Source organism: Mytilus edulis, chromosome 11, assembly GCF_963676685.1.
Source record: "Mytilus edulis chromosome 11, xbMytEdul2.2, whole genome shotgun sequence".
NCBI lineage: Eukaryota > Metazoa > Mollusca > Bivalvia > Mytilida > Mytilidae > Mytilus > Mytilus edulis.
This window is the reverse complement of record NC_092354.1, coordinates 47,729,359-47,751,040: the sequence shown is the minus strand read 5'-3', so window position 1 is coordinate 47,751,040 and position 21,682 is coordinate 47,729,359. Positions and strand designations below refer to the sequence as shown.

General features: G+C 32.1%; 1 protein-coding gene across 1 annotated transcript; it reads right to left on the bottom strand.

The window, feature by feature from the left end:
* Nucleotides 1-9,775: 9,775 nt before the first annotated feature.
* Nucleotides 9,776-12,814, bottom strand: LOC139495735 (uncharacterized). Its single transcript, XM_071284095.1, has 2 exons — nt 11,652-12,814; nt 9,776-10,652 (listed from the first exon to the last, which is right to left on the bottom strand). Exons 1-2 carry the CDS (start codon nt 12,781-12,783, stop codon nt 9,934-9,936), a joined length of 1,851 nt encoding a protein of 616 aa, XP_071140196.1. The 5' UTR covers nt 12,784-12,814; the 3' UTR covers nt 9,776-9,933.
* Nucleotides 12,815-21,682: the final 8,868 nt, after the last annotated feature.

Sequence of the window (21,682 nt, the reverse complement as noted above, 5' to 3'; positions counted from 1 at the left end):
TTTGTTGTTTCCCTTTACATGTGTGTATTATTTCAGTTTATTGTAGTTCTCTATTGAAAATAAACACAAACACTTGTTCACTTAATATATACTTTCAATTAATTTTGCCCTTTGACGCATCACAACTTACAAATTGTAGCAATCTATTGTATTACATAAATGATAATACGATCATATCAGCCCTAGTAAGGAATATTCAACAGGCGCAATACAGATGGCGTTACCCTGTCAATATTAATCAAGGGGTAATATTGTCTTTCGGATACATGGGCCAATACCAAACGGTTTCAATTTTCTTATGCCTTACTTTAATTTGGACGTACCGTTATGAAAAAAAAATCATAAATAAAAAGCTTAAATGATGGTCAGTCTTTTGTAACGTCTTGAAGTCTTGAAACGGAAATTTTTCACAGCTTTTTGGGTTACGATTTTCGGTTATTGACCCTAGTTCATTTCCGTTGATTAATTATCTGAACGCAGACGATCCGGGAGTAAGAACAGTAGAACTGTCTTATTTATTCTTCCAAGCGTCTTTGTATTCGCTATATAAAATAAATTGTAAAGCCATAACATTTAAAAGTACTTGGACGAGAAATTATATCTGACAATGTTGTCAAAAAATAAATTGACGTTAATGCAAAAAAAGAAGTCCAGATATAAAATTATGTATCTATTTCACGGTTATCTCAATATGTTGATCTTTCAAAAAACATCACGAAGATAATAAATGAACAAAATGTGGAAAGACACTTGAATAAAAAAAAACATGAAGAGACATTGTAAAACAGAAGTGTACACACATGTTCAGTCATTATTTCAATACACATACCGTATTTTCAACATTTTTTACTTCCATGATAAATAACCTTTGTCATTTTTGTCACGTCATATTTATCAAAACTAAGTAACCTGATTTAAATCTGTATGCATTCATTCGGTAAGAAATGAAGTTACTTTCCAACAGTATTATGTTACATGTATTTGGTCACTGAACACCTGAATGTTGACATGAAAAGACATAAAGATATACTGTTACATTGATATAAATTTCAATATTGATATTAATTTGCAATGGATGTTTTTACGGTATAGCTCGTTTTTGTAAAATGGAGAAAAAATTAAAAAAACAAATTTGATGCCATAATAAGGACCTATAAGGGAAATACAAAAACTTAGCTAACCTGACAATCAATTTATATTGAAGAATATGTTGTGTTTTAGCTCACCTTGCCCAAAGGGCCAAATGAGCTTTTCTCATCACTTGGCGTCCGCCGTCCGTCGTCGTCCGTCGTCGTTAACTTTTACAAAAATCTTCTTCTCTGAAACTTCTGGGCCAAATTTAACCAAACTTGGCCACAATCGTCATTGGGGTATCTAGTTTAAAAACTGTGTCCGGTACTCAGCCAACCAACCAAGATGGCTGCCAAGGCTAAATAAAGAACATATGGGTAAAATGCAGATTTTGGCCTATAACTCTGAAACCAAAGCATTTAGAGCAAATCTGATATGGAGTAAATTTGTTTACAGATGCAGATCCATCTGCCCTGAAATTTTCAAATGAATCGGACAACCCGTTGTTGGGTTGCTGCCCCTGAATTGGTAATTTTAAGGAAATTTTGTCATTTTTTGTTATTATCTTGAATATTATTGTAGATAGAGATAAACTGTAAACAACAATAATGTTCAACAAAGTAGGATCTACAAATAAGTCAACATGACCAAAATGATCAGTTGACCCCTTAAGGAGTTATTGCCCTTAAAGACAATTTTTAAACAATTTTCGTAAATTTTTGTAATCTTTTACAAAAATCTTCTCCTTTGAAACTACAAGACAAATTTAACCAAACTTGTCCACAATCATTACTAGGGTATTTAGTTTTTAAAATATGTCAAATGACCCCACCCGCGAATCAATATGGCCACTATGGCTACAATAGGGTAAAACGCAGTTTTTGGCTCATATCTCTGAAACCAAAGGATTCAGAGCAAATCAGATAGGGGATACAATTGTTCAGATCTATCTGCCCTTAAATAATCAGACCAATCAGGCAACCCGTTGTTGGGTTGCTACACCTGGATTGGTAATTTTAAGAAATTTTGTTCATCTTTTGGTAATTATTATCTTCAATATTATTATAGATTATAAACAGCAATAATGTACAGCAAAGTTAAGACCTACAAATAAGTCAACATGACCAAAATGAATAATTAACCCCTTATTAAGTTATTGCCCTTTATAGTCAATTTTCTTCAATTTTCATATATTTTGTAAATTTTTGTAAATTTTTACAAAATATTTTCCTCTGGGCCAAGTTCATTATAGATAGAGATAATTGTAAGTAATAAAAATGTTCAGTAAAGTAAGATCTACAAACACATCACCATCACCAAAAAACTATTTTGTATGAATCCATATGTGTCATTTGTTTAACATTCACATAGACCAAGGTGAGCGACTCAGGCTATATAGAGCCTCGAGTTATTATACAAACAAGATATATTTTAAGGCAAAAACCATGTTGATGCTAAAACTTACAATTTTTCCTGAAAACTATTCAAACTTATATAACTTGTTTAAATTGCATCTTTCTCTGCATGAATTGATTGTGAGTCATGGTGGTTACCTCATACCCACTGGTGTTCTATCATTTAAACTTCTATAAAAAAAATCCTAAACTGGAGAAATGAGATCAAATGTATTTTCAAGCATCTATGTATATTGGAATTTTTTTTCAAATAAGTTGCACATAAACAATGTTGGCTAATCCTAAAAAGGGTTGGTGGTGTTCGTCGTTCGGAATGTTTTAATTAAATGACAAGCACATGTGTCCACAGCAAATCACACCTTAAATCGGGTGAGAATTAAAAACAAATATTATTGGAGTGACACATCCTTCAATAAAATGCGAACAAAGTTAGAATAAAATTCTCTTACTAGAAGGATACCGTTGCACCGTATTGTCATGTTTTCTACTACATCTCATTCTTCTTTTTGAATTGAAAAGCATAACAGTACACTATTGTCGTTATCTAAATAACTCCTAACTGAAACAATTTATATTTTCCAACCCTTTAGTAGACTTTATTTCCCTAATATTCACTAAAATGTGGTATTACTCACGTTAGTTTGCAATTATTAAGTATTTACCAATGTCAATTTATCTTTTTAGAACCAAAGTAGTATTTTGTGTCCTTTAAAAGAGGAGCGAAAGATACCAGGGGGTCAGACAAACTCATAGATCGAAAAAACAGCTGACAACGCCATGGCTAAAAATGAAAAAGAACAAACGGAAAAATAATAGTACACAATACACAACATAGACAATTAAAGAATAATTAACACGAAACCCACCAAAAACTTGGGATGATCTCAGGTGCTCCGGAGGGGTAAGTAAATCCTGCTGCACATGTGAATGATATCTAAAAATGTGTTTTTTCGCCTCTTATCTAAACAACATGATACGCGTATAAGCATAAATACCACATACTTGCGTGACGCCTTTAAGTTTTACTGAAAACTGCGCAAGCGCAGACTATGAAATGTTTTTACAGCTGGAAAATGTTCTATGATAGATATCATTTTGGCAGACACTTTTATCTTTTTTATTTGATTCTAAAAATAAGCAAAACATCTGTATATTTGACACAGTCTATCATAAAATTGTGCGTTTTACTCTTAAACGACATATAACCGACCCGATAAACAGACCAACCGATGTATCAGGTTAACCGAGTGACTGTCGTGTATTCAGGCTTAAACAAACATTTCATTAAAATCTTCGCATTTTATTATCACTAAATCAAGTTACTTAATTTTACATTGTTCTGTTTGAACCTTAATTTGCTTTAAAACTACAATAAGAAAAGAAAATAAGGGAAAACCATAAAATAAGTCCAAGAAACAAGCATTTTTATTCTTAAAAAAAATCATTGTTTCTCGAATAAAACACCATTTGTTTGCCAGCTTAAATATTTTAAGCAGTATATTTTCATAAAATTCATCAGATGAAATATTATTATATTTTGTAAATAACATCAAAATATGTTAGAAATCGATCCAACAATCAACACAAAGAAAAAATAGTTTGAGTAAATCTAACTGTATTTGATATGTTCGTTAAGGTCTGTTATATTTGCACACTATTTAGATTAAAAAATAGAATGTTTTTTGCAAATTTTGCGTTTCGCTTCCTTTTGTACTTCTCTTTGTAATGCCTCAAAATTCCTTCCCTTAATTTTGTATTGACATTTCACGGTTAATATTGACAGAAATCCATGGCCTTCATATTTTAAAGGTAGTTAATATACAGGTAATATACATTGAGAAAAATCATTCATACATTTAAGTTTGACCTTATTTCTTTCGGTTGCTTTGCTAACGTTTTTTTTTTAATTTGGATTGTGTTTTTGTTTTCGACGGTCCCCACAATGCTAAAAGTTATTGTAGTTTTCCTAGTTGTATAGTTTACCACCAAAAAGGACTAAACTGAAAGTGTTGTCATCATATTTAAAATTATATAAAAAGTAAAATCAAAAAAATACTGAACTCCGAGGAAATTTCAAAACGGAAAGTCCCTTATCAAATGGCAAAATCAAAAGACATCAAACGAACGGATAACAACTGTCATATTCCTGACTTGGTACAGGTATTTTCTTATGTTGAAAATGGTGGATTGAACCTGGTTTTATGGCTAGATTAACCTCTAAATTGTATGACAGTCACATCAAATTCCATTATATTGACAACGATGCGATGCGTCTGAGTAGGAGCTGCAAGCTCTTGAATATCGAATAAGTTGGGAAATGTATATCCCATATGAAGGTGAAGTTTGTATATTACTACTAAGGTGGTGGAAATTGATCATTTCAAAATTAAAATCGTCTCATTTGTTATAGATTCTGGTACAGAGATTGTGTATGTCAAATTCGAGGTATAAGTCTAAAATTGAGACAGAGGATGCCGTGTCTGTTGTTTCTTTATATATAATTATTTTCTAGTTATGGGGGATATATAAATGGAACTCAATCAGACAAATTCGGATTGTTAATGGAGAGAACATCATCAATTTAGCTGAAGGTGAAATTGAATAACCTGGCTTCTTTGATCTTCTTGTTTTTTGACAAAAGTCTGATGGAACTCTGATTTATATGAATATAAAATAGAATCGGTAAGGAGAGGCAGACAGCTCGTTTCCATAGGAATGCCGACAATTTGTTGAAAAGGTCTACTTCCAAATTCAACAAATACAAGCTACTTAAATGGATGAATAAGTGAAGATATTTAACATTCTTTCGCAAATTTGTATATTCTTTGGAATTGTATTACTTAAATATTTTAAAACTTACAACGTACTTTGCCATTTTGTAATTGATAAGATAAACGTGAAAATCGAAGATGCAGTCATTCAGTGTTATAAGCTTTATCTATAATATTAAGAATAAGTGTTGCTTGCAATTTGTTTCTTTCATGCAAGCGGTACAATACATTTCAAGAGTTATCACAAGGAGATTGATACTCAAGCCACAAATAGTAAACCTCTTTTCGATATTTTATAATAAAGGTGCACACGCTGTACGCCTGCTTTATATATCATATTTGAATTAATTTTTAAATCATGTAATCCGACGGTTTCAATAATAATCGTTAACAATTATTCGTGTATATGAGGTCAAGGTTAGGTGAACCCTACCAGACATATAGATGCACATTATATACCATACACCACATATAGTTAGCCTTTGCCTACAGTTTCTGAGAAAACGACCTATTAATAAATATTGACCATAAAAATGAAAGAAAGGTATGATAAACCCTGTCGAACAACATATACACCAATCAATAATTCTAAACTCCAAATACAGCTGATATATTGCTTATCATACTTGAGAAATAGACACAACCAGGTCAACTTAACATTGACTAATGAACCACGTAAAAAGTATAACAAAAATACCGAATTCCAAGGAAAATTCAAATCGGAAAGTAATTTATTAAATGAAAAATTCAAACGAATGGAAAACAACTGTCATATTACTAACTTGGAACGATATTTCCATGTGTAAAAAATGGTGGATTAAACCTGCTTCTATAGTTAGTTAAATCTCTCACTTGTTTGACAGTTGCATAAAATTCAATTGTATTAACAATAAAGAGTGCTAAACAAATATACACATAAAAGGTGAATAATTTCAAAACAAGTGAAACTGTGAGCTACTGCCCACTGATGATACCCCCGCCGCAAGTGAATAATTTTAAAAGCGTAAAAATATGTAAGTGTTCGGTAAACAGGAAGTTGTTGGGAGATGAATTTGAAAACACATCACACTGTAGAGCTGACTAGTATAAACCACGAAACCAAATTTCAGAAATCCTTGTTTTCTAGTTCCTGAGAAAAATATGACGAAAATTTTCAACTCGGCTAATCATGTGTAAAATGTTACAAGTGTCTGGTAAACAGGAAGTTGTCAAGTGATGAATCTGAAAACGTATCACACAGAAAAGGTGACATATATAAACCCTGAACACGAATTTGAGAAATCCATGTATTGTAGTTCCTGAGAAAAATGTGGCGAACATTTTCAATTTAGCTTTCATGTGGAAAATGATACAAGTGTTTGGTAAACAGGAAGTTGTCAAGCGATGAATCTGAAAACGCATCACACAGTAAAGCTGACATATATAACCCCTGGAACTAAATTTCAGAAATCCTTGTATTGTAGTTCCTGAGAAAATTGCAACGAAAACATTAATGAGACGGACGGACTGACGAACTGACGGATGGATGGATGGACAGACAGAGGTAAGACGGTATACCCCCCCCCACACACACACACACATTTTTTTTAAAGCATGGGTATGCATATGGTTACAGCAGCCAACATTATGTTACATCAAAACGAAGACAAAATTGGAATATAGACAGAGCACATAAACAACACCAAGAGACAAGAATACAAAAATTACTTCAGTACAACAACACATTGGCTGGATGCAGATCCACGCCAAAAGGATATTACCAAAAACAATTTACAATTAACAAATATCATAAAACGTCCATAAGCTGCAAAACAACTTCAGTACCTAAAATCTAAACTTCAGGATCATCATGTATTATTTGTGAAGTTGATACAGATCTAGAATATTTATTAACAAGTCTTCGTATCTTCCGATAAACTTCAAGGTAGTAGTAAGATGAACCCTGTCAGACAGACATGAACAACTTATAGCAATGTCGTTGTCAGTTTATTTTCGATTTATGAGTTTGAATGTCCCTCTGGTATCTTGCGTCCTTCTTTTATTTGGTATTTCATATACCAAATATAGTGGCCCTATTGCTAATAGTATCTTTAAAAAAAGACCAAAGCGGAGAACATAACACAGTTCAATGAACAATTCAAAAAGGGTCAGGTTCAGATGAAACCTAACCGAGGGGCAAAAACATTTCTAAATCATTTCATAGTTACACCGACTCCAAAACCACTGCACCTAAAATATTCAACTATACACAGGCATTACATGATTTTCACCACTTTTTCAAGTTGATATTTACACTCTCCATATATTTACAAGCGCTATGGTCATGTAATTACCGGTGATCTTAATATAATTCAACATGAACATCTCCGTAAGGTGATCTATCATGGTCTCAAAAACAACAACATATCAATTGGATTCATATCTTTAAAATGATAATGGATTTCGTCGAGGATTATGCCAGAATATGGGCACTCTATTACACTGGGTCAAAACAATTAGACTGTTGATAAAACGTAGAATACCCTAGTTGACAAACTGTATAATTGTTTGACCTTTGTCTGTATTCAGAAACACAGAGGCTAGGATGTCTGGAGTGTCTTCACAAAGTGTATTGTTCTTTGCAGACAAAATTTCTATCAATTTTTTTTTTTGTATGTAAATCCTATAACTTCGAGTGTCTTCTCAAAGAATGAAGAATAAATGAACACTTGGGTAATCCCACGTAATAAGACGTAACCTTTGATAAAGATAAAATCTTGGCTAATCTTTTATGGTTTCATTGAATTTCTCTATTGAACAACAAATCTGAGGACTTGCCTTGTTTGAATTGGATACCTTATCTTCACAAGGCCCCGTACAAACAATGGGAGATTAACGCTAATCAGCATGTTCTAAGAAGGATTTATCCGTTAGATTAACCTCAATCGATTGCGACGTGAAAGAGGGATTACCGAAGTACCATCAACCATATGTGGATTCTCCAAAACTTTAAAGACCTTGTGGAGACTTAAGAACCTTGATAGTTTTAAGAAATGTTTTATATCGAAAACTACAAAAAAAAGATACCATACGCTACAATATTAACTGCTTTGTATATTATTTCAAAACATTTAGTTAAGGAAAGCGTATGTAAGGGAACGAAAACGATTTTTTGTCATTTTAAAACGGGGTTAACTGTAAAACGATAACAGTGACGCAATTAAAATTCAAATTCAAACTGTATCTGTGTTTTATGGTAATAAGCAAGCTTGAGCAGGTAGGTCCTGAGGTGCAATTTGGACACAAAGGCTTTTTACAGTGTCGCTTTTATTTTGCGTCAATTTTTTCTATTTTTTACATCACCTAGAAAGTGTATACTATGTACGGTATAAACTATCTATAACAAGTTTTTTTTGTTTTTGGTTGACCTCATTGTCAAATAACTATCTAAGCCGTTATTCCTTTTTTGAATTCTTAGTCCGGAACGATATGCTGATTTGACAGCCTTCGAATCCTTAATATAGTATCAAATCTATTCGGGAATTGTTTGCACAACTATCTCACCTCGAACCGGTACCTTTCATCTCATTATCCCGAAGCAGCTAAAAAATCAAATGACAGATATATCAGTACAATAATTTGTTTCTAAAATTTTGAAAATACCTTAACTTTGAAGGTAATTATAGTTATATTTCTCAAAATTTTAGAAACAAATTCGCCATTTTGTTATTAAATACAAGTTTTTGTGACATTATCGGTACTGTAAGAAAGCATTATCCGGAAATATATTTGTCCTTTTCGATTTTTAAATTTTATTATTTCGTTTTTTTAAAAAGAAAAAACGTCATATGCCCGAAACAAAACAGTATGGCAGTCGATAGACAAACAAAATACCTCAACTCGAGGAATAGTGCTGTAAATGTAAAGGGAACTGGATCATGTTGAGGTAATTGTTACTGCCTTCAATAAAGTTCGGTTTGTTTGCTATACATTTTAGATTAAACTGAAAATCGCTCAAGACTACACCGTTTTGGTTGGCGTCTTCGAAATAATTATTTGTTTGTTTGTTTGAGCTTTTACATTCTGTTGTGTTGTATATCTGTGGTGTATATGAACACAATTTTGTTTTTTTTATCCCAATTAATGTCGCACTAACCTGTAATGTCTGTTTGAGTTGCTCACACAATTTTGTCAACGGAACTATATGCAAATGTCAGACAAGTATGGGAGACCTGGATAGCTATAAAACCAGGTTTATTCCTCCATTTAATTTGGAAATTCCTGTTCAAAGTCAGAAATATGGCCGGGTTTTTTTTTGTTGACTGATGTCGTTTGACTTTGGCAGTTTTTATGGACTTCTCTTTTGTGAATTTTTCTTAAATGGAGCTATGTATTATGGTTATTCTTTTTAAGCATAAACAGAAATGTTTGGCTACAAAAAATTCAATAATTGTAAAAATGATATTTTGTTGATTGTAAAACATTGTAAACATAAGCGTATTCTTGTAGAAAATTGCAAATCGATAAAATCACAAAAACTGAAGAGAATAACCATTTAATGGTACCAGATGGAGGGATGTTTTAGACACATTTAAAATAAATTGAACTTGGTGAATCTAAATAACAGAAAAAAAGAGAATAAAAATCCGGACACATCCGACTTCAAATATTGACCGTGTGCACGAGTTTGATATATTCTATTTTATTCTTAATTTAAAATGTTTGAGAATGTCCAATATGGGAGTTGCAATACATCCATTGAGTGGATGGTTAGCAATTGCCATTCCTATACATCCCTGTTTTGGACTAAGCACATATATACATGTGCCTGAGTCACCCGGTCGAAACGGTATATTTGATATGTAAAGCTGATTGTATACTCTGCGGATTGTTCTTCTTATAGTCATATTTGTACCGGTTTGCCGAAGGAAAGCCTGTTGCATGTGGACGTCGCCTATTATTGCCGAAAATCTACTCTGTGTTGTACAGAAAACCATTTCATGAATTAATCTATCGATTTCAACACTACTTGTACGATTACTATTTGGATAAATATTTTTGATAACATCACTAACGATGTTTTTAATTTCAGGTGATATGTTCGGCTCACAATTACGTTCTATACAGCTTCTTATGGTACTGTCATCCGGATAAACTGCTATAGGAATTTGTCTGAGAGCCTTAATAACCACTTCTACGATTCGTTTAATTTCGTCGAGAATTGCTTTACTGTATGTTTCCTCGATTGATTCCAATTCAATATGTCTTGCTTGATTTTCCATAGCCGAAGGTCCTATTGCATTCCAATATCCTGATACCGCACCCACGCTAGCAGTTTGTAAAATTGGTCGTGCTAGGCCGAAACATAGATCTTTGTGGTCAACCCAGCTATCATTTAGATACTCTGACTTCATACCTGTAAAATTTAATTGTAAAAAATTATAATTTAACTAAAAGCTGAATAAAAACTATGTATCTAATCATCAACATGAAGGTATCTGTAATTTAAGAATGAACTGCTTTAGCTTTCAGGGCATTAGATTTTTCTTTTTTATAGTTTCGACGTTGATTGTTGTGTGCTGAGAATAGATATCTTTCGAGTTCGATACATTTCCGTCAACATCTTTGGTTTTAGTGAACATCATTCGTTGTTTAGGGGCATCGTCGCTTTCGTTTACATGTTTAGCGAGTGGTAGGAAAACTGAATTATCATAATTGACAATCAGCACTGCTGCCACTAGGGAATTGTGATTAAGAACCTACAGAACAAACATTATTTCTAGCCTATCCTGCATAACGACGACCACTAAGACTGTTGATGACCGTTAATATTGCAGGGATACAGGCGATCCCTTCTATCTGGTAAATGACGTCATAAAGGAGAGCATTATTAACGAGTTTGTCTGGTGTTTGATTTCTGATATCCTCTTGATATCTTTGGATTTTCGTAAATCGAATACCAATATCAAAGTAATATGAAACCAAATTTGTTTCACTAGCTTTACTTTAGAAACATCTTTACAAATATCGGGCTTATAATTATTTACGAACGTTTCAACTTAAAAAAAAGCATCAATGACGCTCATGGAAGTTGAAAGGTAACAACAATACGAAGTTAAAACTACAAAAATGTGTTGAAGCTATACTTAAATCGAACTTTGTAAAGTGTTTTGTCAGTGCATAAACGCCAAAACAAATTTGCATAAATGTTAGAGCCGGCATTTTTAAAGCATGTATGAAGGCAACAGTAGTATACCGCTGTTCAAAGAAACAGAATTTGAAAAATCAAAAGAGGTCATAAAAAATAAAGAATTACAATGAACGTACTGGAAGCAATGTCCATCATGTTTTTTTTTTCTTTAATACGTAAAGTATGTTAAAAAGATAAGATTAACGACTGCTTATCAGGACTTACCTAGATCAGTAAATGATAACCGTCTATTCTTCGTATCCACGTAATCAGAATTGTCAATTTTGGTTTTTTGTAATTCAACCAAAGCTGCGTCAATGCTTGTTTCACCGGCATTATCCATTTCGAATGCTATATCTCTTATCTTACCACATTTAGTTGATCTCCTATTCTTCCTATAAAGTTTCACTTCCACTGTTTTTCCGTCGTCTAGTGAAATATTGTCCGATGCAAGTTCATCGACGTTCAAGAATACGTGAAGGCATGTCAAAAGTGCTTTATCTCCACGAACCTGAACGAAACCTCCAAGTGTACCCCTTTTATATCCGTCTGTTCCAATCTGATCCCCAACCCTCAAGTGTGATAGAAGACGAGGACTGCCGTCCAAAACATCTGTCTGCATTCCGATGAAAGTTCTTGGAAAATGACTGTCACCAATGGGTATGAACCCCTTTTTCTTACAGTATAGTTGTACACATGATTGTTGAATAATTCTGTGTTTATTCGTTTCAAAACCAGTAGATTTTAACGATGATTTACAAATCAAAGAAAGGTTTGTGTGCTCATCGAAAAGTTGCTTTGCGTCTACACTTGATATCGATATCTTATTTGGCAAATGAATTGTACTACTAGAATTCTGTAGATGATCGTGTACTTTAGAACATTCGCTATTGCTCACCCTTCCGTTACATATGTACTGCACATCTATTTCCCAAAAGCTGTTTGGTAACTCAGGACATAATGCATCCAATTCGACTATTATTGCCATTGTTTTAGAACAAAACAAACGTGTTTTGTCAATGCAATTACACTTTGTTGCAGGCCAGATGTCGATAATATTTCTTTTTACACTATAACTTAATTTTGAAAAATAAATCTTTGTTATTAACCAAGATATAATTTTGGAAGTATCTGGGTCTTGCTTAGCCATCGCATTGCACAATCCTTCCATCAAATGTGTACGATATTCCTGATGTGTCTGTGTCTTGACGTTTGATATCACAGTTAATAAAAACCGACATAACATCGAGGACTTATTATCAATCACAGGTAGGAAAATCCTTTTCCAAAATTGGGAGGAAATTGTATGTAGCCGAACGTAATTAACGGTTAACATAAGAGTCTCAAAATCTGTCATTTCTTTATTCCAATGAAGAATGGTATCAAGTGGTATTGCTGGAATAAATATTATATATACATATGATACAGGATAAACTGTTTTATTTAACAAAGTGCAAGTTTTTAAGTACAATATTTGCATGCTCTCCTTATCGTCCTATATTTAAATATAGATAAAAATCGCCTTCACATAGTAAGTTATGCGTGCTGTATTTTTCCTATTCATTAAATGTTCTCAAACTGTATAAACAGTTTCTAAATTAGCGTTAATAGCACGGAAGAAGCAATAATTTAAAACTTATTGAGAAACTGATGGTACTTGAAGAAAAATTGTTTTTTAAACTACTTTATGTTATGCAAAGTAATTACAAAATGTGATTAGCTTTTAAGAATACGATATATGATCGTGCACTTACATTAGGAAAACAAATGTCACTAAGTCGGAAATAATACGTTTATTTTACTAGCTGTTCAGTTAAAAGCTATGAAAGAATCTTGAGAACTTAAGTGTCACTCGCAAATGAAGAACACTATTTCCTATAAAAATGAACGGCGTCGTTCCTTTTGCTGTCAGTATATGTGTGTGCATAGTGTACATTTTTTTGCATCGAGTATTAATCCTTTATATATATATTAGTTTAAAGGGGAACTAGCTGTCAAATTCATGGTCACCGATTTGACTCAAATTCTCATATTTGATTTATAACAATGTAAAACATTTATCCAAACTATCAAAAGTCTAAACTAAACAGTTTACAGGGCATGGGGTAGATAATATATAGGTTCGTTTCGTGTGTATTTTAGTCCAGACGCCATCTAATTAACAATCGATTTGACCTCAGATGACCATATAAGCGATGTAAACATAAATAAAGATATGAATAGATTAAACCAACACGTGCAATTGGATTTTTATAGGTCTGTTTGATTTTATTTTATAGATTAAAAATAGATGTTTCTCATTGTTTTTAACCGTATAAGAATGATTTTATGTGCATCGAATTAGTATTTAAAAGATTTTTCGAAGTTTCACTTTCATTGTTGACATTCTTTTTCTTTAAATTACCAGTACACGTACAATGCATGCGTTGTCAATTTCTAGCTAGTGGTTAAATTGAAGTTCACATGCATACGGATTTAAAGAGGTCGACTCATTCACTTGCAAGTGAATAACTAATTATCAATGTTTCTTAGCGTAATTTGACAAAATTAAACCTTTTTGGCTGCAAAAAGCGAATAGTTATTTCACTATTTCACTTTCATTATTGATTGAACAGAAAAAAATCAAACTTTAGATTTTTTATATATCTCGTAGCTAGTGCCCCTTTAAAATACTTACATGCAAATGTCGTTATTGAAGTATGCAATCTCTTGTCAACAACACAATTTACAACAAAACCATTACATCGAAGAAGTAAGTTGTTCAATCCTAACGAAAGGTATATGGTATGAAAATAATTAATATCATTTTTATATATAGTACGGTAAAAATGTATGGATCGATGTAACAAAAAGTCATATGAAATCATAAAAATCAAATAATTCCCTTATTTTGGTACACTTTATTTTTCGTTTGTGTAATATCTGAAAACACACAATAAAAACTAATATCGGATGATCCTATACTTAACTTTCTATCCAGTTAATGAATTCGGGTGACGAGCTAGTATTTTGAATAATGGATTTCCCGATACATAGATAAACGAAATTGGATCAATAACGGTGTAATTATTGTTAAACATTAGTTCTAACAAGAAAAAAAGGTGGAGATAATAATGTCAAAATGGGGTGTCACATACACAATTAAATTTAAAATATTAAGTATCATCTTGCACATAACATAAATGTATTACACGTCTTTTAAAAAAAATAGAACTGTGTATGACTAAACCATACAACGATGCAATACATGATAAAACAGTACAAATTAAATACCTTTATAATTGTCCAATGCTTTGTTCTTCTTATCATGATAACTGTATAATCTTTTGTCCTTTATACAATCTATGTATTTTGTATTCAGGTTTTTGACATCTACATTTAAATGTATATAAACCTATGAGTTAAGTCTTTTTCAACTGATTTTTATAGTTCGTTCAAATGTTGTACTGTTACACCACTGTCACATGTTAGGCGGGATTAGAATCCCACTAAGATGTTTAACCCCGCAACATTCTGTATCTATGTGTCCGTTCTAAGTCAAGAACCTGTAATTCAGTGGTTGTCGTTTGTTTTTGTGTTACATATTTTTTTTTCGTTCATTTTTTGTACATCAATTATGTCGTTAGTTTTTCTCGTTTGAATTGTTTTACATTGTCCTTTCAGTGCCTTTTATAACTGTCTATGCGATATGGGCTTTGATCCTTTTTGAAGGCCGTACTGTGACCTAAAGTTTTTAATTTCTGTGGCATTTGGTCTTTTTTGATATATTAAGCATTAACAGACATGACGAAAATTGTATTTTCGCATGAAAATACATACTTTATGTACTGTATATGAAAATTTTATCACATAAATAAGAGACCATTTCAAAACTCTTTGAATAACCAAATATCTGCACTGAAACACTTCTTTTTAGAAGCAAAATAGCAGATAACAACCGAAGGCCACCAATGCGACTTTAATGCAGCGAGAAAATCCCGTGGAAAAAAACTTGTCTATATAAAATGTAAACGATTTACTTTAGTTATTTGATTAGATTTAAACTCTTTCTGAAATATATTACCTGTATGATTATCCGATGGTATCTCATTAAAAAGCTTTAGGTTGTTTTCAAACCTCGACAGGTTTCTACTTTCTACATAGCTGTTTGAAGTTTGAAATATATCCACAGGAGAGGTGGGTGAAGTCTGTTCATAGTGCATTACGTCACGTACTGCAGATTCTGTGATATCTTTAAACGCAATTTGTTCAAAAGGCTGAAGAGAAGTTTAATATCGATAAATACATCATTATTACCGTTACTGTAATGTAAAGAAATGCAGTTTTGTAATGTAACACATGAAAATTAATCATCTAACAATAGTTCTTCATTGTTTTTTTTTTTTTTTTATAAGAATCAAAGAACAAACATACTGACTGGCATTATAAGGAAAATAAGAAGCAAGACCAGGTACGACTACCGGGTTCTGCATGCACCACTTGTTAATAATGCCGAAGGTCATGCTTGTTGTAAAATAAAGGCTATGTGGTCAAAAAACGGAACGATTAGAGAAAATAAATTTGTTATCTTGTTTTCAAATGTTTTAAAAGGTTTCAGCGTTGCTTATACCGCTTTTTTCAACAAGGAGTTTCGCACGAAATTTAAATAAGTATTATTTTCTGGTGGATGGTCAATCAGTGTTTAGGTACTGATATATAATATATATGTAAGAAGATGTGCATATGAGACATCACAATCCAAGTCACAATTTATAAAAGTAAAGCATTATAGGTCAAAGTAAGGTCTACATCCCCTCGCTATATAAAGGGCCCCAAATAGGACTAATGTAAAACCTTTCAAACGGGAACACTAACACTATAATCTTTATAATAGTCGAGAAACGAGAAACACTTATCAACAAACAACAACAACTGAACATCACATTCCTGTCTTAGGGCATGTGCAAACAAATGCAGCGGGTTTAAACGTTTTACCAACCTTCACCCTTACCTGAAACAATAGTGTAGCATCACAACATTGACAGACACACTTTAAAATATGAATTGAAATGGCTTGACTCAATCAAAAGATATATTGACACTAGTTAACAAGCACTGATCGAATAAGTTTGATCAGTGATACAATGTAAATATGAAATCAATTAAATAAGAGCGGAATAAATCAAGGCAACAGTATTATTCTTCTGTGAGATGTTAAACAATTTGGGGAAAAGAAAAAAATAGCCTTGAACAAAAAGCAACCATATACAATGAAAAAACACAGGTAAATGAAAATAATTTTGTGGTAAGGTACACGGTTTACCAGCTTCGGAATCTTGTAAAAAATATAATATTACTGCTTATGGTGTTCATATATAACTGCACAGAAATGCATCTCAGAAATTATATTTAATGCAGTCAAATTGATTTCTAACATTAATGTTACCTGTACAATCTGTATTGATGGACGTTTTCTGTGGACTTTTGTTTCTAAGGTAGGTGGTGGTTCGGTGTCTGATGCTTAAAATATGAAAATAATTTATACTTTACAGGTCACTTTTTTATATCTTAAAATCAATTTATATACATTTAATATTATAACGAACATTTGGAGTAAATTTATATTTCCTCAACCATTAGATATAAGTTAAAAATTAACGGAACACTAGCTACGTGATATGGACAAAATGACATTTTGTTTTGTGCAATCATTAATTAAAGGGAAGTAATGAAATAATAATGCATTGTTAACAGTCAAGAAGTCTATTGGTTATCAAAACAAATCAATTCATCAATTTATATACATTTTAAATGTAAACAATTGATACACCTATTCATGCAAATATAAAATGAAAAAAAAATTTCAAATGTTATCGAGTATTTAAATGCGTGATTCAAAAATGATTATTTAATAACCATTAATTAAAATCGTTATAAAAGAATATCATATCAATTCATCAACCATTTGGAAATTGTTAAATTGTTCAAAACGATCAACTTATTAACATGTAAATGATGAATTGTTCTCATGTTAGCAATGGGAATCGTCCTTTTTACAGTGAAGAAGCCTTAGGCTGGTATGATATTTTGGCCTTGAAATTTTTAAAACATAAATTCCTTTGTCACGAAAACTTACCTGTTTTACATGTTTTGATTAATGAACAACATGATAGCTTAATGACTAGATGTATACTTACTAATTATAATATGAGGCTCATGAGTAAAGCTGGTCTCTGTTGTAAGTGGATCAATATCACTTATTTTTGTAGCCGTCTGAAAAGTACACTATGCCAACATTCAGAAAATGATTTTTTTTTAAATATATTCATCAAAGACTAAGTTGTTCTCAAAATTTCAATAATTGAGGGTCTAATAAAAACCATTGCTATATATCGTATGTGTTTTTATTTTTTTTACTTTGTACATAAATCAGGTCGTTAATTTACTCGTTTGAATTGTTTAACATTTTAATCATAGGGCCTTCTATTTTTGTGTTAATTATGTAGTTTGATTTTGCTCATTGTTGAAAGTACTACAGTGTCTTCAGTTGCTAACGTCTATGTCATTTGTCATCCAGTGGAGAGCTGTCTCATTGGCAATCTACTCTAACCATCATATTTATATTAAATAAGTAACACTGATATAAATTTAGAAGCTTTTTTTGTTAAGATACCTTTTCCCGGAAACTTGATACTGATGATGATTGCTTGGGCTCCTCGTAAATTCTATGACTTCTATTAAATTGTAGTCTATTACAATCAAATGTATCCCTTATAACTGCCATGAATACAATTATAGAAGTAATTATTTCGATGCAGTAGACACATATAATTCCGATCATCAACCCACTCATTTTCCTTTCGGATAGATATAGGCAGTAACATAATAATAAAGTATCATATACGATTTCGAGACATCTGTATAGTATATTAGCTTGTCTAAACGTGTTACAATATTTGTGAATATTTTCCTCGTTGATCTTACTAAATGTCCTGAAGTACATAAGCCGCACAAAAGTAGAGAATAATACGTTGTATAATAGGACCACACCAAAAAATACGAAATCGCCAAGTTTTTCTTCATTTTCATCTTTTGCAAACAAACTGAATATCAATAAAAATCCAGTCAGGTTAACAAAAAATCCTAAATCCAGTCGTAAGCTTGTCGTTTCGACAAAATGCTTTTTTGTTCCAATTTCCAGTTCTTTACAGAAATTTCTAGTCATGTAAAGTACGAATTTTGTTGAGAAGTCAAGTGAAATATGTTCTGACACCATTTTTTGTCCGTTTGTCTCATAAAATGGTGTTGGCAAAATATCATATAATAGAAGTGCGATACCAATAGCCAATAAATACGTTAAAGATCCGTCATACTACCTAACGATATGAATTTAAAACATATTCATTATTTAAAACCTTTGTCACGTTGCTAAATCATATTTGTAAACTTTGTGTATATCTTTTAGAAAAGCACTAACAAAGTTATTAACACAATGAAGTTTTCAAACCTGGATATATCTTGCATGATTCTGCGTCGATTATTCTCATCTAATGTTGCATTCTACATTATTCGGATATCGATAGGGGAAATACTAAATGTAGTTGGATTTTTCACCATTTGTGCAACAAACAGAGACAATTATAGACAAAATGGTGTCAACTTCGGCTTATTCATGTCAATAATAATGTACATATTCATTTTTCATCTTATATCGTCATTTACCGGAAAGATATCACCATATAAATCACGGAAGTATTTTGTGATGTATAAGATAGCAGACTTGATGTATGACGTTTTACTTTTGATTTACAATTACTTTTTATCAGGACTGACAACTTCCATCACTTCTGTGACAATAACGATAATACTATGTATAGACATGTTCTTGGACTGTGCTAATATTTTGGTGATTTGTGTTCTGTATAATGCCAATAAACGATCATTGCAGAATATTTCACGATAATAATTTTAGATAAATGGCAACCGTGATTATGCAATTGGAATTCTTTGTGTTTTCTGATGAATTTCGGTAGATAGTTTGAATACAGATTGTTCTTTCTCAGAAAGGAATTGCCGGAACAAAAGGACATGCCTTATTAGACTAACTATCAGAATTCAGTGTTGGATCCATCTTTGATAAAGATTTTTGTTTAAAATATACAACACTGTTCATGGGTTATACTGGAGGACAATAATAGAACATGCAGTGAAGTGGGCTAAATTCTGTCAAAATAGGTGAACTGTTATATAGTATTAAGAATCAGCCAAAATCGTTCTGTAAATTGTCATCAAATCAACAAATTCACCAATTTTAAGTTCCTACATTTTTCTTAAAAAATCATATGCTGTTGATAAATAAATCTCCGTTTTACTGATGAGATAGAAGTAAGGTCAGGAACATCGTGTTTATGCTATAAACATTTAAAGTGATGTTGCATATACCATCTTCACTTGCATATGGGAAATACATTTCCAACTTATTCGGTATCCAAGAGCTTGCAGCTCCTACTCAGACTTTGTAAAACGTCTCAAGTTTCTGAGCAAAACGTTGATGAACCAGGGGTGTGTCAAAGAACTTTTATTTTTCTTTATGAATATTACTTTTACCGTTTAGTCTTGCTCTTTGTGATATTCATTTGACGTGACTCTGTACATATATATCCCGTCATTATGTGTTATTGTGCTATTGTAAAAAAAAACATTTGATTTTTGTCTTTCATTTTGTCTTATATCCTTTGTCTATATACCTGTTTGTGATTTTTTGATACATGATGTGGCTCTGTACAAATACATCCCGTCATTGTGTTTTGGTAATGTTTTGTATTCCATGTTTTAATTTTCGCTTAATATGAGCTTTTGTATTCCAATTTAATGTTTGCTTATGTGCTTGTCTATATGCCTTGTGCTTCTTTGTTACACATTTGTTTGTGGTATAGTGTTTAAGGTTACAATACAATGTTGAACGCTGCATCCCTATTTTTGACATTGTTACATATTATGTCTGTTTGTTTTGTTCACACATAGTTGTCAATATAATGGAATTTATTACTTTTATAATCCCCCATTTTCTACATTAGAAAATGCCTTTACAAAATTAGAAATATGACAGTTGCTGTCCATTCGTTTGACGTGTTTGAGTTTTTGATTTTGCCATTTGATTAGGGACTTTCCGTTATAAATTTTTCTCGTAGTTTAGTATTTTGAAGATTTGACTTTTTTCTAAGAGAACCAAGTACAATAAAACGTGCAAATGAACATAACGTCATTGCGTTATAAACCTTAGACTGTTGTGTTTTGACTACCAACTAGGTTATAATGTAATGTAATTCTAACGGACAATGAAGATGTGAAAGAAGACATTAAAGCTCCCGGACTGGACTTGACAAATTCCCTGCTCCGTTGATATTAGCATTGCAATCATATGGCATCGCAGTACCTAATTCCCTTATTCAGAAATTTTCTCTATCTTTTTTGAAAGGAGTACTTATTGGTGATCCTTGTAAACTAATCGCTCCTTTAAATAAACTTATTCTTAAAGGTTACCAATTCAAAACTGTAATAAGATCATTGAATATTTTTTTTATTGGTATCAATATTGATTGTGTTATCAGTAAATTAAAAGCTAACTAAATATTACTAGTATGTTATATACATATACACATTTATGGATCTACAATCTGTCGATACCTGTATCTTGGCATTGCACAAGGTCGTGTTTTCTCTTGACTGTTAATGACGTCTCTACACTAAATCGATTGGCTGTTGGATGTGTACGGATTGATAATTTAGTCTTAGATGCATAATTTTGTTTATTGGTGGTTGTAAGTGACTTTGTACTAGCTGTCAGATAACTGCGAGTACTCTCATATATGTCCTTAGTGTAATTTAGTTGTTGGGATGGACAGGTGCCAGGCCACGTCCACTTGTAGTTTTGTCCATCAGATGAGTTAAGCCTTTTTTCAACTGATTTTTATAGTTAGTTCTTATGTTGTACTGTTATATCACTGTCCCACGTTGTGATGAGAGTTGGGATTCCGCTATCATGTTTAACCCCGCCACATTATGTATGTATGTGTCTGCATCAAGTAGGAGCCTGTAATTCAGTGGTTGCCGTTTGTTTATGTGTTACATATTTGTTTTTCGTTCATTTTTTATATATATATGTATAAATAAGGCCGTTAGTTTTTTCGTTTGGATTGTTTTATATTGTCATTTCGGGCCATTTATAACTGACTATGCGGTATGGGCTTTGCTCATTGTTGAAGGCCGTACGGTGA

What these genes read in the sequence shown, in the direction of transcription:
- LOC139495735 (XM_071284095.1), bottom strand. Translation starts at nt 12,783, where the DNA reads ATGACAGATTTTGAGACTCTTATGTTAACCGTTAATTACGTTCGGCTA. An exon ending in GTTATCATTTACTGATCTAG is followed by an intron (nt 10,653 to 11,651) that starts GTAAGTCCTGAT and finishes TAAATTTTACAG; the next exon opens with GTATGAAGTCAGAGTATCTA.